At 44.2% G+C, this 22,954-nt stretch overlaps 1 protein-coding gene across 1 annotated transcript in view; it reads right to left on the bottom strand.

Moving 5' to 3' along the window:
* The window catches only part of SLC9A9 (solute carrier family 9 member A9), a 402,473-nt gene that overhangs the window by 364,424 nt on the left and 15,095 nt on the right, over window positions 1-22,954 (bottom strand). Inside the window, exons 3-4 of the mRNA XM_075937666.2 lie at window positions 7,276-7,353; window positions 6,493-6,569 (exon numbers count right to left, since the gene is read on the bottom strand). Coding sequence (XP_075793781.2) covers window positions 6,493-6,569; window positions 7,276-7,353 — 155 coding nt within the window. The remainder of the gene's footprint in view (window positions 1-6,492; window positions 6,570-7,275; window positions 7,354-22,954) is intronic.

Here is a 22,954-nt window from a genome sequence, read left to right as displayed (position 1 = left end):
AGGCAAGACTCACTACAGCCACCAATGCAGCTCGTGCTTGAACCAGGCCTGTTAGCAAATGCTGTCGCTGTTAGAGCGACATATTTCATACCACTTTAGATTCCAGGAAAACGATCTCTTTGGCAAGGCAAATAGTCAAGATGGAAACATATGTGTAGGTGAATGCAAAAAATATTACATTCTGAAAATATGAAATGTGTTACTGGCATTGCAATCCAAGATACCGGTAACCCAAATGAAACAAAATAAAAAAATCTCGGATAAGGCCAAGTTTACGAAAATAATCAGCATTCTTATGTGCTGACAACTTGGCCTCAGCCTGGTCTGAGGAGGCTGATTTTAACAAAATGACAGTGATTTTAAGGGAAAAAACCCAAATGTTCCCGCTTCCCTTACCACTCACTGCCTGAGCTATTGCTCTACTAGGTACATCTCAAGGTGTCAGAACTTTTACAATTAGCTGAGCACTCATCCAGCTTCAAGAAAATTGAAAATATTGTCGGCATTGATTCTGGACGACGTTTCCCATCAGATTAGCAGAGCTGACATAAAAATAAAAGTCTCAGAGAACAGAATGTCAGACAGGCAGCAGTTAGGAAAAAAGTGAACTTGATTTAAAAGGCAGCTAATGCCACCAAAAATTCAGTGAAAGCAATAATACTGCCATGGCTCCTGTGGGATTGTAAGGTCCCTGGTGGAGCAGAAACAGTGTGATTGCACTCATGATGTGGGGAGGGGGTTGCTGAACCTGTGCACACTAAGGATTTCCCCTGCATCCTCATGCAGAGGGGCTAAGGGGCTAGAATCCGGAAGCAGCAGGGACCATGCTAGAGGATTTGCCACTATACCAGCTCAACTGCCATCACTGGCTGAGGTTGCAGTAGCAGCTTTGCTGAGATTCCACAGCTTGGAGGGAGGATTTCTTACCCTGTCCACTGGTCTGTCTACAGTAAGCTTGATTAATGAAGCTTACTCAGATACAAAGGGGAGGAACTGACTCAAGGGAGAAGTGTTGTAGTTTCATAGATGATATGTCTGTGAATGACCGGCCTGGTCTGGGACACATTAGTACAGTATTTGGTTTAAAGCAGTGGTGCTTACAATAAGAGCTCCTAGTCCACTGTCTCCCACTCCTGGGGGCATTTGATTATGGTTTTCCCCTCAAAATGCCACACTGATCTTCCATCCCAGCCCCATAAGAATCACCTTGTCTTGCAAAAGCAGTAACTTATACCAGAGATGACAAGCACCATAATAGCTACTCCTACCAGGGTCACCCTTGACAGCTCACCAGAGGTTTCTACACTGCAGGTGAGGTTTCCACTTCTTCACTTCAGACCCCCACCAAGTGGTTTGCTTTGTGATTCACTGCATAGGCTAACCACCACACCTCTGGTCAGGGCAGGCACTGGACTGTTTATAGTGACCTACTGTATAAGTCAGTAAGGGAGAAAGAACATGGGGAAAATTCATATCTATACAGTTTAAGGTCAGAAGATACCTTCATATTAACTAGTCTCTGTATCCTAGGGCACTAAACACCACCGGGCACCCCATAATAATCCCAATAACCAGAATTAGAGAGGGAGACTGCAGCACCTACTTTAAATACATGGCTAATACTCTGCAATATGGTACTATTTCAAGTTTAGTCTTTTTGTCACCTACTTCCTTTATAACAACTAATTCTGCCTTACCCTCATCTCTTCTCCCCTGAGTGCAGTGCTTCTTCTCAGGCACTTCTTTCTAACAAGATTTTAATTCTCTTTCCTTTCTTTGCTCTTTTTCATTTCTTTCTCCGCATGGGTGCACAGCCTAGACATGCAAACTGTCTATGGATTATACATCCCAGATGCTGCTCCCATTTTTGAGCCAGCCTGGGCAGAATTACAGTTTCAAGTGGAAAGCATGAGTTGCTCAATGGTTTCAAAGAGTCCACATCTACCCAGGGGGGTAATTAGAGGGCCAATTACCATCACTGTATAGTGGGGCATCTCTCAGAGTGCTGGGGAATCAAACCCGGAGGGTTTATTTTTGCACCTTTGCAGTGTTTGGGAGGGAATTCTAAAACCTTGAAAAACTAATCAAGTTCATCTTCTATTAAAAGGATCCATTTAATTGAGTTTTCAAAGTTGTATTAAGTTATTAACCCCACATTAAAAGATCATAAAATGCACATAATTATCCCCCTCCCCCCCCCCCGAGTTATCTATTGCTTCTCTTAAAATCAGCCAGAGTCCAGTCACGGAGTCAGGTCTATAATTTACACAATGTAATAAGACAGCCTTGGAAAGTATTACCTTTACGGTAGAATAAAAAAAGGCACATTATCTGAGTCATGCAGTGATAAAAGCACATAACAGACTTGTGAAACCCAGGGATGGTGAGACATTGCATTAGAAACCAGGGCAAAATATTCTGAAATATACATATATACATACATACATACATACAACATCCCTGACTTAGCCAGCTCTAGCTCCCAATCAAATGCTGGAGAGAATTCTATGGCAGGTACAAGCAGGTCTGGCACACTGTCTTTTTAGCTTAGAATTAAATACCACACCCAAAGGCACTAGGTACTTAGAACTGCCTCTTCTGTGTGAAAGAAATAGGCATCTTCCCTACCCTCCAGGTACTCAGAAAGCATCTTGTATGATCTGGAGGGAAGGGTGGATAGAGGGACTGGATGGGATGGATGTAAAGCTGAGAGGGGACATGCATCATTCCTCTGCAGAATTAGACAAAAAAGATAAGCCAGCTGTGGCTGAATTAACTTTCTGTGTAGCCTCTCTAGGGGTGTTTCTAGACTACAGGCTTTTATCAACAAAACTGGACTTTTGTCGACGAAACTATACCTGTGTCTACACTACCGCCGAGATCTGTCGATAGTAAGTTGACAGAACACGGCAGTTTTATCGACAGCGGTAAACCTCATTCTACGAGGAACAACACCTTTTATCGACAGAGTTCTGTCGACAAAAGGTGCTATTGCATACACACTGTTCTTTTTCAAAAGAGAGGGTCTAGATTCTCTGTCGAAAAAGCGGCTTGCTTTGTCAACAGTACTGGCTGTAGTCTACACGCTGTTTGTCGACAGAAGCTTTGTCGACAGTATCTGTTGACAGAGCTTCTGATGACAAAAGCCTGTAGTCTAGACCAGGGCTGGATTAAGGCATGGGCTAGCTGGGCAGCTGCCCAGGGCACCAACTTATGGGGGGCACCTGATGGCAGCTATAAGGGGCTCACAGCACTCCTTATAGCTGCCATCAGGCGCCACGTGCCTGGCTCCCGGATCACGGGCTGCAGCAGCTCCCAGAAGCCACCCTACAGTGGCCGCCCGGGGCGGGGGCCGCATTAACCCCCGCAGCACTGGCCAGCAGCGCCCTTCCCCCCACAGCCACAGAGCCCTGCACAGCCAGGCTCGGCCCACCCTGGGCGGCTCCGGGCTACGCACCAGACGCGGTAGCCGGGCTGGGCCAGACCAGGCATGTGTGTCCTGCTGCCAGCAGCTCCGCATGCCCTCTCCCACGCGCCTGTGCGGGGGTGGGCCTGCGCATGCACCTTCCCCCAACCTGGGGCACAATTAACCTGTCTGCTCGGGGAGCCGGAATGGCTCGGTCAGGCTCTGGCCTAGACATACCCTAGGGCAGCTGTAGCCTGGGAGGAGGTAGGAGCAGTTCCTTGTACAGTGGTTCCAATGGAGCTGTGGTTTCAGAGCCATAGGAGGCCCTGCAGAGCAATAGGGATCCTGTGTAGCTGTCCCTTACCTCCTGTGGATGCTAATAGTCCAGGTTTGCGGCCTTTTCCATAGAGTGGATAAGTGGTAAAGCCTGCTTCTACCAAGGGATGACCAGCGGAAACCTCAGCTATGATTTACTCGTGAAGATTCCCCTCCCATGAGGGATAATCAGGGCTTTGCACTGGCAAAGAAGTGGGTACACAGTTGATGCCAGCTCCAAATATTTTCTCTTGATATGTTACCATTGCCTCTGTATTTTGCGGACTGTAACAAGCAATTAAAACCAAGTGCTGGAGAGAAGAGGCAATAAGGTGTAACAAAACCAGGCAATGGGATAGCATGGCAGTGTCCTGTCACATCAGGACATTCCTTGGCTGTCACTCTGATGCAAAAACTGAACGTTGTGGGGCTGCTCACCCAGTACTCCACTCCCTTTCTATACCCGCACTGAGGAATTACATAGAGCCAGGGCCAAATTCACATCCTGTGGTGTACAAGGGCACAGCTTCTTTGAATCCAGTTAAGCAGTGTTGGTAGAGGAGAGGATAGATAGAACCAGCAGCATCTGGAAGAGGATGGCAGTGTAGTTAGAGAAAGGGATGTTCTGTAAGGAGAGCTAGAGCGACAAGTTGTACATGGGGGATGAGTAGGAGTCAGGAAGACATTCAAAAGGAAAGGCACCCGGGCCTAGACAGTTTGCTAGAACTGCTGGACCCTGGAACAGGACTCCAGGTCGGAAGAAATGTAGCAAGTATTGCAGGGAGGGAGGGACCTCACCGCATTCTGACAGCCATTTCCTAAATATTCATCAAATAATTTATATACAAATAAAAACAGCATTAGGTGGCAATAAATTAGGAACATTATTTGGTGAATATTTTTCAACAAGATCTAGTAGAAAAAACGTGGAGCAAACCCTGAAAGTTCAAATAGTTCAAACAAGCATCAAAATGGAAGCCCAGACCTTTGGAGATTTGTGTGTTAGTCCTAGTGCCACTGAAGTGACATTTTCACATAAAAGATCCATAGTTCTTATCCCTAGCATGCCACTGGAACAAGCTTCCTTGTTAAGTTCTCCAGGTCCCAGGTATACAGCTGCTATTATTTGCATACACTGTAGCACTGATCTTAAAAAGTATTCAGCCTTGAGATATATTTATTTACATATTACAAGCACCCACATGGGGAAATTAACTCAGATACCTGGGCCAGATTTTTAGCTGGCATAAACTGTCAAAGCTCCACTGATACCATTTTACGCCATCTAAGCACCTAGCTTAGTGTTCACACCTGGTGTGCCTGTGTATCTTTGCTCTCTACTAGATGGAATCAGAACCATTCAACTGTGAAAGCAGCTACACAGCTAATGGCTAACCCAGCCTCTTCTTCAGCTCATGTGGCAAGGACCTGTGCTTTTGGAGCAGGACAATTACATTTCTCTCTACTGTCAATGAAATTCTGAGCAACCATAGCATGCAGTATAATAAAAACCAAAAAAATCCTAGGTGACAATGGGTTTGTTACAATACATACATGTTTTGTTCACTGTTGGGTTCTTTGAATTTTACTAAGATGACAAGAAAGTTACCTCTGACGTTGAGTGTGCCATTTTTGTCTTGCTTCCATTGAAAGAATAGTTTTAATAAGCATTAAACTTTGAATTACAGGCCAATCAATCAATTACTGATGTTTTGGTAATACTGAATTGAGATTAAATGTGAAAGTTCTGTCTTACAAGGATGTTGAAAGAGGAGATATATTTTGACTCAGCACATAAACTTTACTGAAGGTCTGTTCTAAAAAAGCAAGGTGACAGAAGCCAAAATGAATTTCTTTCATAATTTGAAAGCATTCTGCCTGGGTCTAGAAGTCCAATCGCTTCAACATTAAAGCACACATAAAATTGAAGCATTACCATCAATGCTTGTGCAACATGCTAAATTGCTTAAAAGGCTCATTTAAGTGTTGCACGGACCAAGATCTCAGGTAACCTACACAATTCAATGAGCTGCTCATCTGAAAGTTGAGCCATCAGTAAATCCCCAAACTCATTACCTCTAAAACTAAAATAAGCCCCCCTCCTTCAACTCCATACAATCACAGTCAGAAGACTTATTATGATGCAGTAGGTCCTAACCTTGAAATGAGCTCTGCATAGCAAGACCCCTGTAAGGAGTTCCATTAGGTTCAACAGGGCTCTGCACAGTTGCAGAAACCTTGGGTCAAATCCCATTTTTTGCCATTCACTGCTGTGGGACTTTTCCTAGGACACTGGGCTGCAGCTGGTCTCATTTAGGCTGGCATTGACACCAGTCTATTTTCCACTACAATCCAAGAACCTTAAAATTCCTCCTGTCTTTCTGGAGATTTCTTGAATTTCAAGAATACTGTTGGTCCCCCTCTCCCCAAGCAGAACGCTCTCTCCTTGCAGGACAGATAAAATGCTAATGTTACATGACTGGAAAAGGCAGTCTGTGCCTATATAAATACAGCAAATTGGGGCCTAAACATGCAAGATACTGGTTGTCTCATGGAAAGTATTGGTCTATATACCATAACTGTATCTTGAATATTCCATCTCAATCTCACATGAAGATAGAACTTCATTTGTTTAGGAAAGTCATGATCAATGTAGGAAAATGCCTCTGTATTAGGTTAATACCAGGGAAGTAAATCATGTGTCCTTTTATCAGGGGGAAAAATGTAATACTGAACTTGAACAAGAAGAGTAGGACATGAATTTCACTTACCCTATAATAAAGCAAGAGATGGCCGTTCCCAAGAAGGCATATGTTAAGACTGATCCTAAATTACGAAAAAAATGTCTCTGGGGAAACAAAGTATGAAAAGCACAATGTAAAATTTAGCAGAGTTCATCTTAGAAACTTAAATTCAAGTTCAAACATCAAACTGAGGAGTCCCTTTCAAGCTATTCTGACTGTTGCTATAGTAAGTAGCTCTTCAGGACTGGAAAAAACAAACCAGGGACTTCAAACATATTTTTGACAATATGATCTAAATCCTTCTCATATTCTCTCATGATCAGAGACTCTACATGTCTTTGAACTTCCCTTTTTGCGTAACAAGTATGAATTGCATGTTCATGCATGAAACAGTTAGTGGTCATAAAAAAAGCTTAGGTTCTTAATGACCAATGTAACTATAGTAATTAACACCTCTCCTCCCCCTTACACAGATGTAAGTTCCGATTCTGCATGGTAGGAGGATGTTTCATACATGTGGAGCTTCATTGACTTCAAAGGGACCTTGAATCGGCACAGCAATCTACCCACACATTGAAGTACAAGATCAGAGCCTTACACAAGTGTAACAGAAGCAGAATGAGGTCCGGGAGTGCGGGGGTTGAACTCTTAAATAGTCATTTTTCTACTCTTCACTCTTCTCTGATATCAAGTAACCTAAATAATTAAACTGACAATTACTTAGCTTTTTCTTCCCACCAATATAACAGTGGCACTACAAAATAGCCATCACACCAGTCCACCTTCTGTAATTTGAGAGAAATCACTTACCTTCTTTAAACTATATCCAGCATGAAATATAATAGGTGGCAGTAAAACATTGAAGAAGATTGAAGGATCAAATGTCATCTGCCAGAAAAGAGAAAGATACAGAGTAAGGAAAAACAAACCATTCAGTTTGCTATGGAAAGTTTTAAATAAGAGTCATGCCATTTTAAAAATCAGTCTTAATAAATTATTCTCAAAAGTGTGAAAGCTGGACAAATTTCTCCGTTATCATCTGAATAAATACTAGAGTTCCCTATTAACTGTGTATCCTGTACAATTTTTAGAATTTTTTGTGAAAAAAGTAAACACAAGAAACAAGTAACACCCTGTCGACACAGAATACAGGCAAATTACTTTTCACGTGTTAAAATGAGTATTGGATTAGGATTGTGCAGTAAATTTGGCAGTGGACTGAGGACTCAGGAGTTCTGTGTTTATTCCTGGCTCAACCACAGATTTCCCCTGTGATTTTGGGTAAGTGACCTTACACCTCTGTTTCCCACCTGTATTTCCAGTGGGATAACACCTTCTTACTCGACAGATGATTTGTGAAGATAATGATTCTGAGGCGGTCTGATCCTGTAGGGATGATGGACATACAAGTTGCTATACAGCTAGACACTGCACACAAAACAAAATTAAAAAGAAAAAAAAATACTCATCTTTCCTCATTCCAAATAAAGGAGATCTTCCATCGCATGAGAGGACGTTCTTCTTTGCTTATGTTTATTTACTTTTCATTTTGCTGCACCGACATTAATAAAATGGTTCACCTAGCCCGGTAACCTGTCTCCCAACAATGACCAGTGGCAAATGTTTCAAAGGGAACGAACAGTTGTCTTATGGAGGGATCCATCTCCTGTTGTCCCATCTCAGCTTCTAGCAGTTGGAGGCTTAGGGACACCCAGAGTATGGGGTTACATCCCTGACAATCTTGGCTAATAGGCAGGGCTCGACAATTAACGTAATCTACTTGCCCGTGGCGAGTGGATTTTAGCCTGGCACGGCCGTGCAGTGTGGTCAGCGTATGCTCAGCGTGCGGTTCCGCGCGGCTGGCGAGCGGGGATTGCCGCCGCTTGGCAAGCCCTGCTAATAGGTATTGATGTACTTGTCCTCTATGAACTTATCTAATTAGTTTCTGAATCCTGTTATAGTCTTGGCCTATCTTCTGGCAGAGTTCCACACATTGACTGTCCATTGGGTGAAGAAATGCTTTCTTGTGTTTATTTTAAACCTGCTGCCTATTCATTTCACTGGGTGACTCCTGGTCAGTGTTGTATGAAAGGATCACCAACACGTCCATATTCACTTCTCCATACCAGTCATGATTGTATTGACCTCTATCATATCACGCCTTAATCAAGTCTTTTTTTTAGATGAATAGTCACAGTCTTTTTAATCACTCTACAGCCCACCCAGATCGACCCCTCTGCTGCATACAGCGACAGAGTTAAGCAGCAGGCTACACAGCAGTTAATAGCTCTGCAATTTCATATCTGAGTTCCTTCAGAACTCTTGGATGAATAACATCTGCTCCTGGTCAGTGTTCCTTGTAAGCTGCACGCTTGTGCAACCACCCAAGACAGATCCAAATGCCACTCAACTGATTAGCAGAACACTTTCAGTTGCTCACTGCTGGCAGCATGTGTTTCTATTGGTGCACATCTGTGCATGCCTTGGTGTACATAACAGAATTTATTCTGCACATGGATGGAAAATATTAGAGGGGACACTGATCCTGGTGACTTGTTATTGTTTAATGTATTAATTTTTTCTAAAACATCCTCTATTGGCATCATTTCTCAGATTTATCACTTACAAAGAATGGCTCAGGTGTGGGAATCTCCGTCATCTTCTGCAATGAGGATGGATATAAAGAATTTATTTAGCTTCTCTGCTACTTCCTGGTCTTCCCTAAGTGCTCCTGTAGCACCTTGATGGTGCAGTGGCCCTACCAACTGGCAGGCTTCTTGCTTCTGATGGTTTTTGTTTCTGTTAATTTTTGTGCCTTTAGCTAGTTGGTCTTCAAATTCTTTTTTGGCCTTGCTGATTATTTATATTTAACGTGCCAGAGTTTATTTTCCTTTCTATTTTCATCAATAGATTTGACTTCCCATTTTAAAGGCTGTCCCTGACTGCATATATTGCAACCTCAATTTGGGTTCAGGGAAGCAAGCTGGGTTCTCAGAATCCCACATCAAATCCAGGAATAAAAATCCTTCAGGCTAAATTAGCTCATCAGCATTGCCTCACCAAAGGCATATGTACACTGCCCTGAAGTTTGAACTATGGGGGAGTAAATAGCACTGTGCATTGAAGTGCTAAGCTATAACACCCTCAGGTGGGCACTGAGGGCAGCAACTAAGAGGTTCCTACTTTACCTTAAGGTAAATTGTGTTTGAGGAGAACTACATTAAGGTGATCTAGGAAACTTTTCATTCCTTCCCATGGCATCTCCACAGGTGCTGGGGGAGTTTACACCACAGCACTTTGGTACATGCTGCTGTTTACACTGCCACAGTCTGAACTACAGGGGAATGTAGCCATGAGTTTTGGGCTTGTCTATAATAGAAAATTAGACCACCCTATGTTGGTCAGAGGTGTGAAAAATCCACACTTCTCAGCACTGTAGTTAAGTGGACCTAAACCCCTGTGTAGACAATGCTCAGTCGATTGAAGATCTTTATTGTCCATCCCTGACCTAGTTAGTATCTCTCAGGCAGGTGGGTTACCTATGCTCATGAGGGAACACTTCCCATTGGCATAGTGTCTCTACTGAAGCCCTGGAGCTGTATTGCTGTAGTATTTTAAGTGCAGATAATCACTTAGAATTTTGCACAGGGACTCTCTGTCTATTGTTTGTTTGTACAGTTCCCCCAAAGCAATAGACCCCAGCTCTCTGCATGTGGCCTTTAAGAGCTACTGCAATAGAATTTGTAACAAACAACAATAATCAACAAGGGTTGAAACAATCCATAATATCTACTTGCTGAAGGGCTAAGTTTGTTAGCCCAGGTAAAAAATTCTTGTGCAACTACTCACGCCAAAGCTATGCTTCCTCAAATCCATGCTGAATTAATTTCTCTTGAGTAAGTTGTCTCTGCTCCTCTACTCCTCTTTCTCATAACCCAAATAAAATTAATCCTCACCCAGCTAGCCAGTCGGGTCTCTGCTATTCTCCGTGACAAATAATTGCTGAGCTCCTCTTAGCCCCACAGTAAATAAATGTTTCAACTTGCCAGTAAAATATAATTTTGCCAAGATTTGAATTTGCCCTTTTGGCAAGAGATCTGCTTGGTGGGAAGATGCTGAAATGACATGTGTACTCGGAAGCCTTTCCTTTAAAATTGAGATGTTTTGCTGTTTCTTTTAGAAGAGCATATTCAATTACAAGGCTTTTAATGTGCTTAATTATTAACAGTTCAGCTAATTTACCAGTCACATCCTGTAGCTCTTCATTATCTTTTCTGTCTCCATCTGTACTGAGAGTGCAAGAGAAACTGCCATGGCAATGGATCTGAAATAGCCTCTCAGTGGCACTCATCTATCCCTATGAGAAAATAGCTTATTTATCTTCTGCACAACTGGATACAATACATCATTGTGTGTGGAAATCTGGGAGGGACTAGCTCCATCATGCTCACGGGCGATGTCTTGGAAACAGCAGGGGCTTGCATTGTATTCGCCATGTGCAATGTGATGAGTCTCTTTTATTTTGCTTGGAACCATGGTAAGGGTACATCTAGTCTGCAGAGTTTTTGCAAGAGGTATCCCGGAAAAGCTCTGCCACGTCCAAGGAATACGTCTGATTTCCCCCCCAAAAAATTCAGAAAAGCAGACGCATTTTTCCGGCATCCCTGTAAACCTCATTCTACCAGGAAGAAGGGATGTTCCAAAAGAGGCTTTTTTCCCCAACATTTGGCCCAGTGTAGATGGGCCAATTGTCAGAAAAGCCTCTTTCAGAAGAAAAACAGAAAAAGATATGTAAAAATTGTGGTTTGCAATTTGCGTATCTTTTTCTGATAGAACTTTGTAGTCTAGATCCAGCCTGAGTGGGCTTTGTATGGGGCAACGAGCAGTCCATTATTCATTCTCCAAACCAAGGGCATGCCACTGTGCTACAAACAAGCCTTTCCTGCCCTCTACTACGGCTCAAAGCCTGAGATAACAGCAGCTGCCACTCCATACAGCGATATGCATGCTGCTCGGCCACAGGATCCACGTAATCCTGCACTGTCAAACCCACTCCTAAGTCTCTGCTTGGGTCCCACCTGTAGCTTCGTCACAGAGAGAGGATGGAGCGCTACTCTTGTGTTATCCAGAAAGGCAGAATAGGTCAGGGAGGTTAAATAGCAATGAAAATTGATATCTCCTGTCTTACTCAAAAGATTAGGCAATGCTGAGGTTAATGTGTAGGCCCTGTGCTTTGGGGTGATTTTCACTTTATAAGCATATAGAGTGTTACTTATGGTACTAGGTGAAAAAGAATTAGACAAAATAAGAATCTGTACCCCAAATCTGAATGGGGCCTTTTTACAGGTTCAGGAATAACTTGTTCCCTTTATTCAATCATCACACAATCCTGTGTTTCCTAATTCTCTTTTAAGATGAGGAACAGAAGGACCAAAATAGCAGTGGAAAAGCAGGTGGCCCGACATGTACAAAAGGCCTCAATATTCTTGTGAAAGAGCCTGTTCTTGTGAAACTTCCAGTTTTCAGAGCCAATGGTTTCAAGCTGTTCAAATAGATTTAGTATAAAAATCTGAATATTGGGGTCCATATTTAATTCAGATTTCTTTTGAGGTTCATCCATCCCAGTGCTTAATTTGCAATGAAAGAGGTGCTGGACTTCAAGCAATTTTTGTACTTTCATAACCAACGTGGTCAGCCCAACAGTACTGAGCTATGACATTGCCAAGCCTGGAGGTCCTGGGGCTCAGCCCTGGAAGAAATTGAGCGCTGATCCAGCAATCACTTGCTGAGATCAGCTAAAACCTTGGAGATATGCCAGGCATGTGTATTTAAAAGAGCTTCTCTACTTTAAACATGTTCTTGTTAATTTGATTCTGTGAACATTTCATGGCTGTGTGAAGCCAGTGCTAGATTTGCCTAATGTCAAAGCATCATCTTTAGTATTTTTCAGGTGTGACTCTGTGCTCAGAGATGCAGGCATGCCTCACTGCATAGCTTGCAAAACCCCTGAATGCATGTGTGCAAGTGAGTGCAGTGGTCACCAATATCATGTCTTCTGCCCACCTAGCTTACACCACTCAGGAAGGCAGGCTTTTCATGCTGATGGAAGAGCTCTCTCCAGCGAGCACAGTGTCTTTCTCCACATGTGCTGCAGTACAACTATGCTGCTGAAGCACTGTGACTACGTCTAGACTGGCAGGATTTTCCGCAAATGCTTTTAACGGAAAAGCTTTGTCCGTTAAAAGCATTTGCGTTAAAAGCATTTGCGGAAAAGAGCATCTAGATTGACACGGACGCTTTTCCGCAAAATCACTTTTTGCGGAAAAGCATCCGTGCCAATCTAGATGTGCTTTTGTGCAAAAAAGCCCCAATCGCCATTTTCGCGATCGGGGCTTTTTTGAGCAAAACAAATCTGAGCTGTCTACACTGGCTCTTTTGCGCAAAAGGATTTTTGCCTGAATGGGAGCAGCATAGCATTTCTGCAAGAAGCACTGATTTCAGACAGTAGGAAGTCAGTGTTCTTGCAGAAATTCAAGCGGCCGGTGTAGACAGCTGGCAAGTTTTTCCGCAAAAGCAGCTGCTTTTGTGGAAAAACTTGCCAGTCTAGACGCAGCCTGTATGTACAGACATATTGTTATTCACAAAGTCATACCTATGAGCAGCAGTGTATGTGGTTCCAGTGCTTCAAGGTGCCTGGCGTCCTCCACTGCACTAACGTAAGGGGGAGAGGCAGGTTCTCAGCCCTATGCAGGTGTTCAGTCCTGCAGCACTTGATAGGGATAAAACTAACTGGGTTCTACAGAAATTACTCTCAAAACCTACAAAACATGATGGCTAGTCATATCCTTGATCTTTCGAGTCATCCAACATAATTGTATACTAAGGGCATAACTTTTTTATTAAAATGGTTCCAAAGACCAATGGAAGAGTCTTTTTATGAAATTCTAGACAACTTTCCTATAATGGAAGCCCCAAAAGACCTTTTACATTTAAAAGTTTTGGATCCAGTCCTAAGAAGTGCTTTGTAACTCCTACAAAGCCCAGATACACAAATGTACTTAAGTGCTTAAAGCCCAGTTTTAGGCACCACTGTGATCCACCTCCTATCCCTTTAGGAGCCTGAATTTTCTAGATGCCTAATTTTGTTCTAAGAGGCCCCCAGGCACCTACATTTCTGCCTTTGGATATATTCACTGCTGCCTAGCTCATGCATAAGACCCAATACAATTCTCAAACCAGGTAAAAATAAGTGTTGCCTCACCAATCTTACCTATGGGACCTCATCTGGTAAGTGTGCTCAGAACACACTCACCTCCACACAAAACTCCCAGGGTGGGAAAGAGAAACCTTTAGCTCAGAGCTTAGGGTACTTAGGATGTGAGAGACAGATTCAATTCCCTCTTCCACATGAGGAGAAGGGATTTGAACCAGGTCTCCCATCTCTTAAGTAAGTGCCCTAACTGGACTCTGGGATATCCTGATATGAGCGCCTCTATCTCTCTCTCCTATTGAAGCTGTTCTATTGTATATAAATAATTATATACACATTGATGAGAAGGAAGGCGATCCTAAGCCAGCAGTTAGGGCATTCCTCTGACAGATGGGAAAACTCTGCACAAATCTCTTTTTCACGTCAGGTGCCGGGAGCAGGGCAATTCAACTAGAGTTTCCAACAGCCTGGATGAATTCCCTAACCACTGGACTAAATGTCATAAGAGAGACCTCCTCTCTACCACTATTGTACAAAGACTCCTGACACCAGGAGAATGTTTCCAGCTGCCAATCCTAAGCAGAAATAGATTCTTCCTCCCATCCGGATTTAAGCACGTAATTCCATGAGGTGGCTGGAACTTAAGATAAGCTCCCGCCCCCCATATCTGCTATTAGCTAGTTTAGATAGATAGATGAATCCCTGCTTAGTAGGCTAGTTTTTGTTGATCCCATTCCCTGGAGTGTCTCCTCCCACCCAACACAGCGAACATGGAGCCTAGGAAATTAACTGAAGGTTTATGGGTTTCACTGGGCAATAAGAAACTTAAAAGTGGGTACTACCATGCCTCGGTCCTTTTCTGGAGTGACAGACTTCCTGTGCATTCAAAGGACTCACCACATTGTAGAAGGCCCAAAGCACCTTCTAGAATTGGGTAACCCTATAACTAAATTTAAATCCCAGACTATTTCAGATCACTCATTTGATAGCAATGTAAAGTCGTTTGAGTGCACCCAGAATTTCTTAAGTACCGTAATACATTTTAGCTTAACCTGCAGTCAAAAGGTCACTTGGGGTCACACTATTCTTCCCAGGGACTAACTGTAAAGCTCTTTAACAAAGGCTCGTTACATATTTAAAATGTTACCTGATACATCTTTCAGACAAAACCGTAATGCAGGATTCTGGATTCCAGCAGATGTATGGGTATTTATGAGTTTAATTCCAATTAATGCCAATTCAATCAATTTTGTTGCTAGGACAGCAGATGCTACTTGCAGAAGCATGTGTTCCCGTTTATGCTTTTCCCAAACTGTCTGTTTTTAGTGGGAAAGGTTTTGGATCAATATGCAATGTCTGCCTACTGCCCAAAGGATTGATTTGGTAGGTATGGAGTGTTAGAGAGAACTAGAATGTGTTGCAGCAGGGTCTTAATAAATGGGGGAACTTACTGGTTAAGGAGTTTACTAGGTGCTACTTAAAGCATGGCTCTCTGTATTCATATCCTCACATAGGTGGTGTCAGAAGTGAATGAATCCCTCTCACTAAAGAAGGAGTAGAGCACAGAAAGACCCTTGACTGCCAGACTAGTGAATGAGCAGGGAAAGTGTTGAAGCTCTGTCAGGAAAGAATTAGAGCCTTGTCTCCGCACAGCAATGGAGCCTGGAGCCCAAATGGCTCTGTTGGTGAAGTTTGCTTTTGGCAGCTCTGGCAGCTTCTTGTTTAACAATGATCACACCAGAATACCAGGTAAAGGCTCTGACATTTACCCTTGGAGATGCTACTGCTGACACACTACGTGCCCCATCCTTTGATGAGGAAAAGAAAAAATACTCCAAAGTGAAAGAGGCTTTTGATGCCCATTTCATAGCTAGATAGAATATTATGCATAAAAGGGCCAGATTAATAGGAGGTATCAGGGAGAAGGGGGAACAGATGAGACGTATTACTGCAGTTCAGTCTTACTGAACACTGTAAATATATAATGTTAAAAGAAGAACTAAGAGACACGCTAGTTGTTGGTATAAGAGACACCAATGCATTGGCACAGCTTCAGCTAGACCCAGGGCTTGCACTAGTAAAAGCATAGGAGAGACTACATCAGACAACAATGACCCAGGAAAGAGAAGACAATTATGAAAAGAACAGTCAGACCAAATTTACAGCATAAGAAACAGTGCACAGCTAGAGAACGGGCAGCCAAAGAACCTTGGAAATGCTGTGGAAGACATGGCAAGGCACCAAGCTGGAAGCAGTTTCCAACTAAAGAGGCGGAATGTAGGGGATGCAACAGAATAGGACAATTTACAATGGCATGCAGAGTACCAAGAGTAGTGGAAACAACCCAAGAGGGAATTTTATCAGATGACGAGTCCATATTGCTAAGAACTAGATCTTCAAGAGAATAGAGAACACCTTGGCACACATCCATGAATCTGAACCACGGAAACCTTACATTTAAAATTGATACTAGGGCAGTTGAAAAACAAAAGATTATAATTGATCCTGGAATGGAGAGCTACAAAGACCAAATCAATTCTATGTGAAGCTAACACCACTAAATTGGAAGCTTGTGGCCAGTTCATTGGGAAAATGGAGAAAGGAAAAGAAAGTTCAACAAATAATACATGTACTGCAAGGACTGACCACTCCTCTTTAGGTTGACAGTAACACACGGACTATGTCTATTAGAGAAACCAGAATGCATTAATGGGAAAAAGCAAACTATACTGGAGATGTAGCCATGCCTCTTCACAGGCCTAGAAAACCTCTCAGGGGACAATAAACCTGGTGCTCTTCACAGCTTCCTTTGTTCTCCCATCCCTATAACCTTGCTAGGGAAAGATAAAGAATTAAAGGAGTGGACAATATGGGCATTGTTGTCCAGACAGAAGAACCCACTGATTGGTGTTACTATCATCCCTGCACACCAATGTAAAAATCTGCAGGGTGTAGACATTACATGATCTCATAAAAGTGTGTGCAGAGAGAGACACATGCTTCCTGCACTCGGCCAGACAACAGCTTAGGAATCAGAAGCCAAAGTCTTCTGAAAATTAGATGCTATGCCAAGCATCTAACAAATCCCCTTTGCTAAAGAATCTGTGCCATCAACTAAATTCATCACCCTCTTTGGAAGGTATCACACTGGTTATCTTCCATCTGATATATCTTCAGCCACCAGAACATTTCCAAAAGAGGGTCCCCAAGATTAGGTTAGGTTTGCCTGGAATCTGTTGCCAAGCAAATAATGTGACAGTAAATGGCAGTGAAAAAAAATGAACAGGCTGGCCTCACTCTGAATGTGTGAGAATTTGGAAAGGAGCATTTAGCTGGCTTCAGAAAAAGTATCTCTCACCTTCTCTGAATTCAGAGAAGTTTTGGCTGTAAGAATATTCCTGTGTACAACAAACCATTTTGGGAAATTCTTACCAAAAATAGCACGTGACAAAACCCTTAAGAAATCTCCTTAATGGTTACAATATGCAGATCCGAGGTAGTCCAGAACAAAGCACATTCATTAAAATAAACTAGTGACAAATCCGCATTTTGGCACAATATTCAGTAACTTATGCATCAACCATAGGTGTGGACTTCATGTAGTTCAGGAAAAATCTCACAGAAACTGAGAAACAGGCTCAAGAAGAAAAAGAAGCTCTCACAGTCAATTGGGCAGCTTATTGCATATCTCTTTGGCTTGAATTTTAACAAAGAAACAGACCACAAGCCTTTAATGGTATTACTAGGTTCAAAACCACTGAGTAACCTTCCAAGTATGATCCAAGGATTTTCGCTATAGCTAATGTGATTTCCTTTCAACGCTGAGCACATTTCAGAGAAAGCATTCAGAGCAGCAGAGACATTATCTAGATCCCCAGTGAGGCAACCACCTATGGAAGATGAAAAAGCTTTAGAGAAAAATGACACTTTGCTATTGGAACAATTCCAGCATCTACAAGCTGACTTCAGCAAGTTGGAGATAAACTAAAGGATGAAACATCCCAGAAACAGACTCCAACACTACAAAAGGAGGAGAGGGGGGTCAAAGGAGTCAACCTCCAACTGACCTCTCACCATACTGAGAGGACCAAAATGACCTTTCATATGCCAGATGTGCTTTCAGAAGCAGGCCAACATGTTCTTAGGCTCTATGAATTTCAGAAATATACTCTCCAAAGTTCCTGATGGACATCTAAGTACAAACAAGTACGGAGCACAAGCACGGCAATCTTTGTGATGGTCCAGTCACACCTTAACAGAGGCTGTGAGATATGTAATAAGGAGGGGTGTGCGTGTGGGAGGGGGGGAAAATGGGGACAGAAGGACCTCCAAAACCATTACTCTATACCAAGAAACCTGTCAGGCCTTGGCAGTGGCTAGCTACAACATGGCTGTGTCTAGACTGCATCCCTTTTCCGTAAAAGGGATGCAAATTAGACACATCGCAATTGCAAATGAAGTGGGGATTTAACCCCCCCCCGCTTCATTTGCATAAACATGGCTGCCACTCTTTTCCGGCTCGGAGCTTTGCCTTAAAGAGATTTTTCGGAAAAGGCTTTATTTTCTGAAAGATCCCCGTCTAGACTGGCGCTTTTTTCCGGCAAAGCTCCGAGCCGGAAAAAAACGGCAGCCATGTTTATGCAAATGAAGCGGGGGGATTTAAATCCCCGCTTCATTTGCAATTGCAATGTGTCTAATTTGCATCCCTTTTACGGAAAAGGGATGCCGTCTAGACACAGCCCATTTGTTTTTTACAGCAAGAATACAATGCGTTATTATAGCTGGTTGCTTCTCCCAATATTTTGACTGAGTTAAACTTGCACAGATTTCCTCGGCACAGATCATGCAGAAATTAAAGTTAATACCGACAAGTGATGGAGTTCCTGTAGTCCACATATCTGATAATAGACTTCAGTTTACATCTAAAACTTTCCTACATTTTGCACAGCACTTTGATTTTGATCATAGAAGGAGTCCACATTGCCCCCAGGGAGGTAGAAAGAGCAGTGCAGATTTTCAAACGATTTATGCAAATATCAGCGACCCAGTAAAAAGCACTCTTAAGCAAATTAGTCAATACCAATTGCATCTGGACTATCTCCAGCAGAACTTTTGATGGGAAGACAAATAAGAGCACCTTATTCTGTGGTAACAATACAGCTTAAACCCAAGTGGTCAGATCTGATGGAATTTCAAAAATTGGATGCTGAACTCAAAATTCAGCAACCACAAAAGTTCCATATTCAGCACAGAACAAAAACTCTACCTGAATGGACAGTGGTGGATGACCCACGCCCAAACCCCATTGCCTCCCAGCAAGAGTGCTGAGCAGGCAGAGCACAGCAAGCCCCTGTACCCCAATCCTGTTCCTCCCCCAACAGGAGCACTGTGTATGGTAGGGAGACTGCAGGTGCAAGGGATAGGGAGGGCCCCCTACTTGCTCTGTCCCAGGGCCCCAAAGCACCTTAATCCGCCTCTGTGAATGGAGATCAGGACTCTCATTTGGCTCAAGCATTCCCAAACATTTGGAACGGTTTCAGAACTTAGTAGAAACTCCCAGATTCTACTGAGTGGAGACTCCAAGGGAATGTCTCCAGATAAATCAGATTTATCTTCTGTATTTCACAACATACCAAAAAGGAGGATCTGGGACTTGCAGGTACTCTGTAAAGGTACACCTAGGCTACGTCTACACTGGCATGATTTTGTGCAAATACTTTTAACGCAAGAGTTTTTGCGCTAAAAGTATTTGCACAAGAGCGTCTATATTGGTCAAGAACTCATCATAAAAATGATGCACTTTTGCGCAAAAGCGTTCCGCCAATGGAGACGCGCTTTTGCGTGAAAGCAGAAGCCCGGAACCACTTTGAAGAAGGAAAAAAGCCACCAGACCTTTCCGGGGGCAGGGGCTAGGGCTCCTTTGAGACACTTGCTTAAAGGGATCTCCCCGGACAGCCATTTCTCTCCTGCTGTGTGCTATAGGACTTCTTGCAGGGACTGACAGCCATAGCAGTTCTATTTGTGGTTGCCCTCTGCCTTTTTGGATACCACTGCCTTGTGCCTTTGAGTGCCTTTGGCTGATTTTGTTTTCTAAGCTTGCTTCTTGTGCCAAGGAGCCAGGGGTGGCCTTGTGCCTGCTCTGGCCCCTTCTGCAGGCATTCCAAAATGCCCGGCTGCTGCTCCAGGCTGCTGCATTCCTCCTCCAAGACCTCAAGGTGCAGGTCGCTCTGGACTCCCTCACCTGTGCCATCCCCATCCCACCGTGCAGAGGTCCTTGTAGAGACTGGACACCAGTACCGACTGGTGGGACCGGCTAGTCCTGGGGCAATGGGATGACCAGCAATGCAAAAGCAGACGCTCCTGAAGCTATGTGCCTGGCTTGCCCCTGCACTCCAGAGAACAACCACCCAGCTGTGGGCACCCATCCTAGTCAAGAAGAGGGTTCCAATCGCATTATGGAAGCTGGCCAACCCGGACAGCTACTGATCGGTGGCACACCAGTTCAGGGTGGGCAGATCAACCGTCAGTGCCGTCGTCATGCAGGTAAGTCCCAGGGGAGTGGGGGGTGGGGGGGAGGGTGCTGCACTTCATGCCCAGGGGCAGGCAAGACTCCAGGCTGGGTGACCCAAGGATTTGGGCCGTCCCTCCCTTGCACAGGCCTGCATAAATGTCCAGGAAGCAGCCACGGTGGTCCATGAGAGCCTGGAGTACAATTGAGAAATACCTCTTTCTGTTTATAAAATGGGCCACTCAATGCCCCCTACATTGCGCAAAATCTTGCCAATGTAGACACAGTCCTATACAGCAGGGCAAAAGCCGAAATAAGCTTCACAACTTGAGCTACATCAATTGCATAGCTTAAGTTGAAATAGCTTATTTCAGCTTTTGGCACTGTATATACAGCAGGAAGTCCGAGAAAGAGCACTTTTCCTCCGACTACCCTTACTCCTCATAAAATGAAGGTTACAGGAGTCAAAGTAAGAAGTCCTTCAGCTCAACATTATGTTGAAATAACTGTTTGTAGTGTAGACATGGTCAATGTTATTTTGGAATAACTCCAGTTATTCTGAAATAGCACTGCTATGCAGAAGTACTCTAAGGAATTATGTCCCCTCCTTAAGGAACACCATGTACAAATGTGGAAGCCCAACCAGGCCCCCTCAAAGACTTCACCATTAGAATAATGGTCAGGATTATTTAAATGCAGTTGATAAGGGGATGGAGTGAAAATAGTTTTAAACCATTTTGCAGTTTATTTTGAACTGTTGTATGTGTATCATTTAAATTTTAACTCTTCATTATACAGAAGAGGAGATTTAAAGTATAATAGTTATGGAATTTCCGGTTTTCCATAAAAAAATAACAAATGGTCTGGTAGCACTTTATAGACTAACAAAACATGTAGATGGTATCATGAGCTTTTGTGGGCACAGCACATTTCTTCCAATGACTGGAGTTATGAGTTTTGGATGTGTAATACTGACTCCGCCCCACAGCTCCCATTTGTTGGGAACCACGACCAATGGGAGCTGCAGGGATAGTACATGACATGTACAGGCAGTCCCCGGGTTATGTACAAGATAGGGACTGTAGGTTTGTTCTTAAGTTGAATCTGTATGTAAGTCGGAACTGGTACATATTGTAGGGGAAACTCTAGCCAAACATTTCTCCAGAGCTCAGTTTTATTCTCCCACACCTCACTTCCCTCAGTCCTTTATTCTCAAGCTGAGGTGTCTGCTGAGAAAAGCCGCTCCGCGTCTCCCTGGTCTGCTGGGGGGAGCGCTAGCTTCGCGTCTCCCTGGTCTGCTGAGGGGAAGCAGCTAGTGCGGGGTTGCCTCACCCCGTTTGTAAGTAGGGATCTGATGTAAGTCGGATCCATGTAACCCGGGGACTGCCTGTACTTCCCACACTAGGCCTGCAGGTATCTAATGGCTGTTTCCTGAGAATGCTAGTAAGTGCCTCTAGGTCCCAACACCCACTTCTTCACCCCAACCCCCCAACCCAGAGTCCCCTTCCACACCTAAAATGCCTCTGGAGACTGTACCCCATGTCACCCACACACTCTTCAACCTCCTGCCCCAGTCACCTCTAGCTGGAGCCCTCACATACACACGCACACCCAAACCCCCTTCCACACCCGACAGTCCTCTCCCACACTCTGAACCCCTCCTTCCCGGTCTCCCCATATACAGAGCTTGTATGCCCAGCCTTAGCCCTCACACCCCAACTCTCTGCCCCAGCCTATTTGAATTCCACTCCGAAGAAACCCCCAAAATCTCCTCCTTCCATGACATGTCCCTGTGACGGGGCGAGGCAGCCCCGCCCTGAACTAGCAGGGCCCAGCCAGGGTTACTTGGCTGCAGAGGCCCCTCCCCCACGGCCCTACCGAGCATGCCCAGGCTGTAGCTGTGCTATAAAAGCCTGGGGAAGGACTCAGTCTGGAGAGACCGCCGGAGGGATCTCCCACTCAGCTGTTGCCGGGGACTCCAGGAGAGGCTGGAAGGGACGCGGAGGCGAGTTGGTGCATCCCAGGGATTGCCGGCCGAGAGGACGCTGGCCTGGAGCTCGCAGCAAGTTGGGCAAGTACATGGGAAGGAAGCCCGGGGATCCCGTTAGGAAGTGGCCCAGGGCAGGAGCGGGAGCTGCCTCTCCCGCCATGGGAATCTCGGCGCGTTTTGGCCAGATTGCCCCGCCGAGGGAGTGACCCGTTACCCGGGCACTCGCAGGGCCCTGGGCTGGGACCCGGTGGAATAGGGTGGGCCCGGGTCCCCCTACCTGGGGGCCGTCCCCACTACAAGCTATAAACTGTTTTGTGGACTCAGGCCAGAGGGTCTTCGCCCTGCTTAAAGGGCCAGCTATAAACTGTTTTGTGGACTCAAGAGGGCAGGCAGAAGGGGCCCGCCACAGTCCCCTACAGCAGGGTGAGATGATTGCTGATACGAGAGCTTACATAAACCAGCCTTACACTAACAGAGAGCTCCCACATCCTCGTTTACCCAGGTCTGAATGTTGAGGGAAGAGGTCAGAACACAGAAGGGAATCTAGCTCGCTGCTTTGGCCCGGATATGGAACACATTGCAAAAAAGACATATAATAGATATGGAACATTGCCTAGAGTTAATAAAGTGTATTCCTCAGTGCATTCCATGTTCTTACATGTATGAAATAGATGTATTTTTACTGTGTGTTTTGCTTCTTCAACAAAAGCCGGGGAGGGGGGTGAGGAAATGTACATTTTCATTATCAAATAAGGTGCTCATTAAAATTATTTCTGAAAAG

This window comes from Pelodiscus sinensis, chromosome 10 (genome assembly GCF_052426305.1).
Source record: "Pelodiscus sinensis isolate ZL-2025 chromosome 10, ASM5242630v1, whole genome shotgun sequence".
NCBI lineage: Eukaryota > Metazoa > Chordata > Testudines > Trionychidae > Pelodiscus > Pelodiscus sinensis.
The sequence above is the reverse complement of the archived record's forward strand: the minus strand, read 5'-3'. Positions and strand labels throughout refer to the sequence as shown.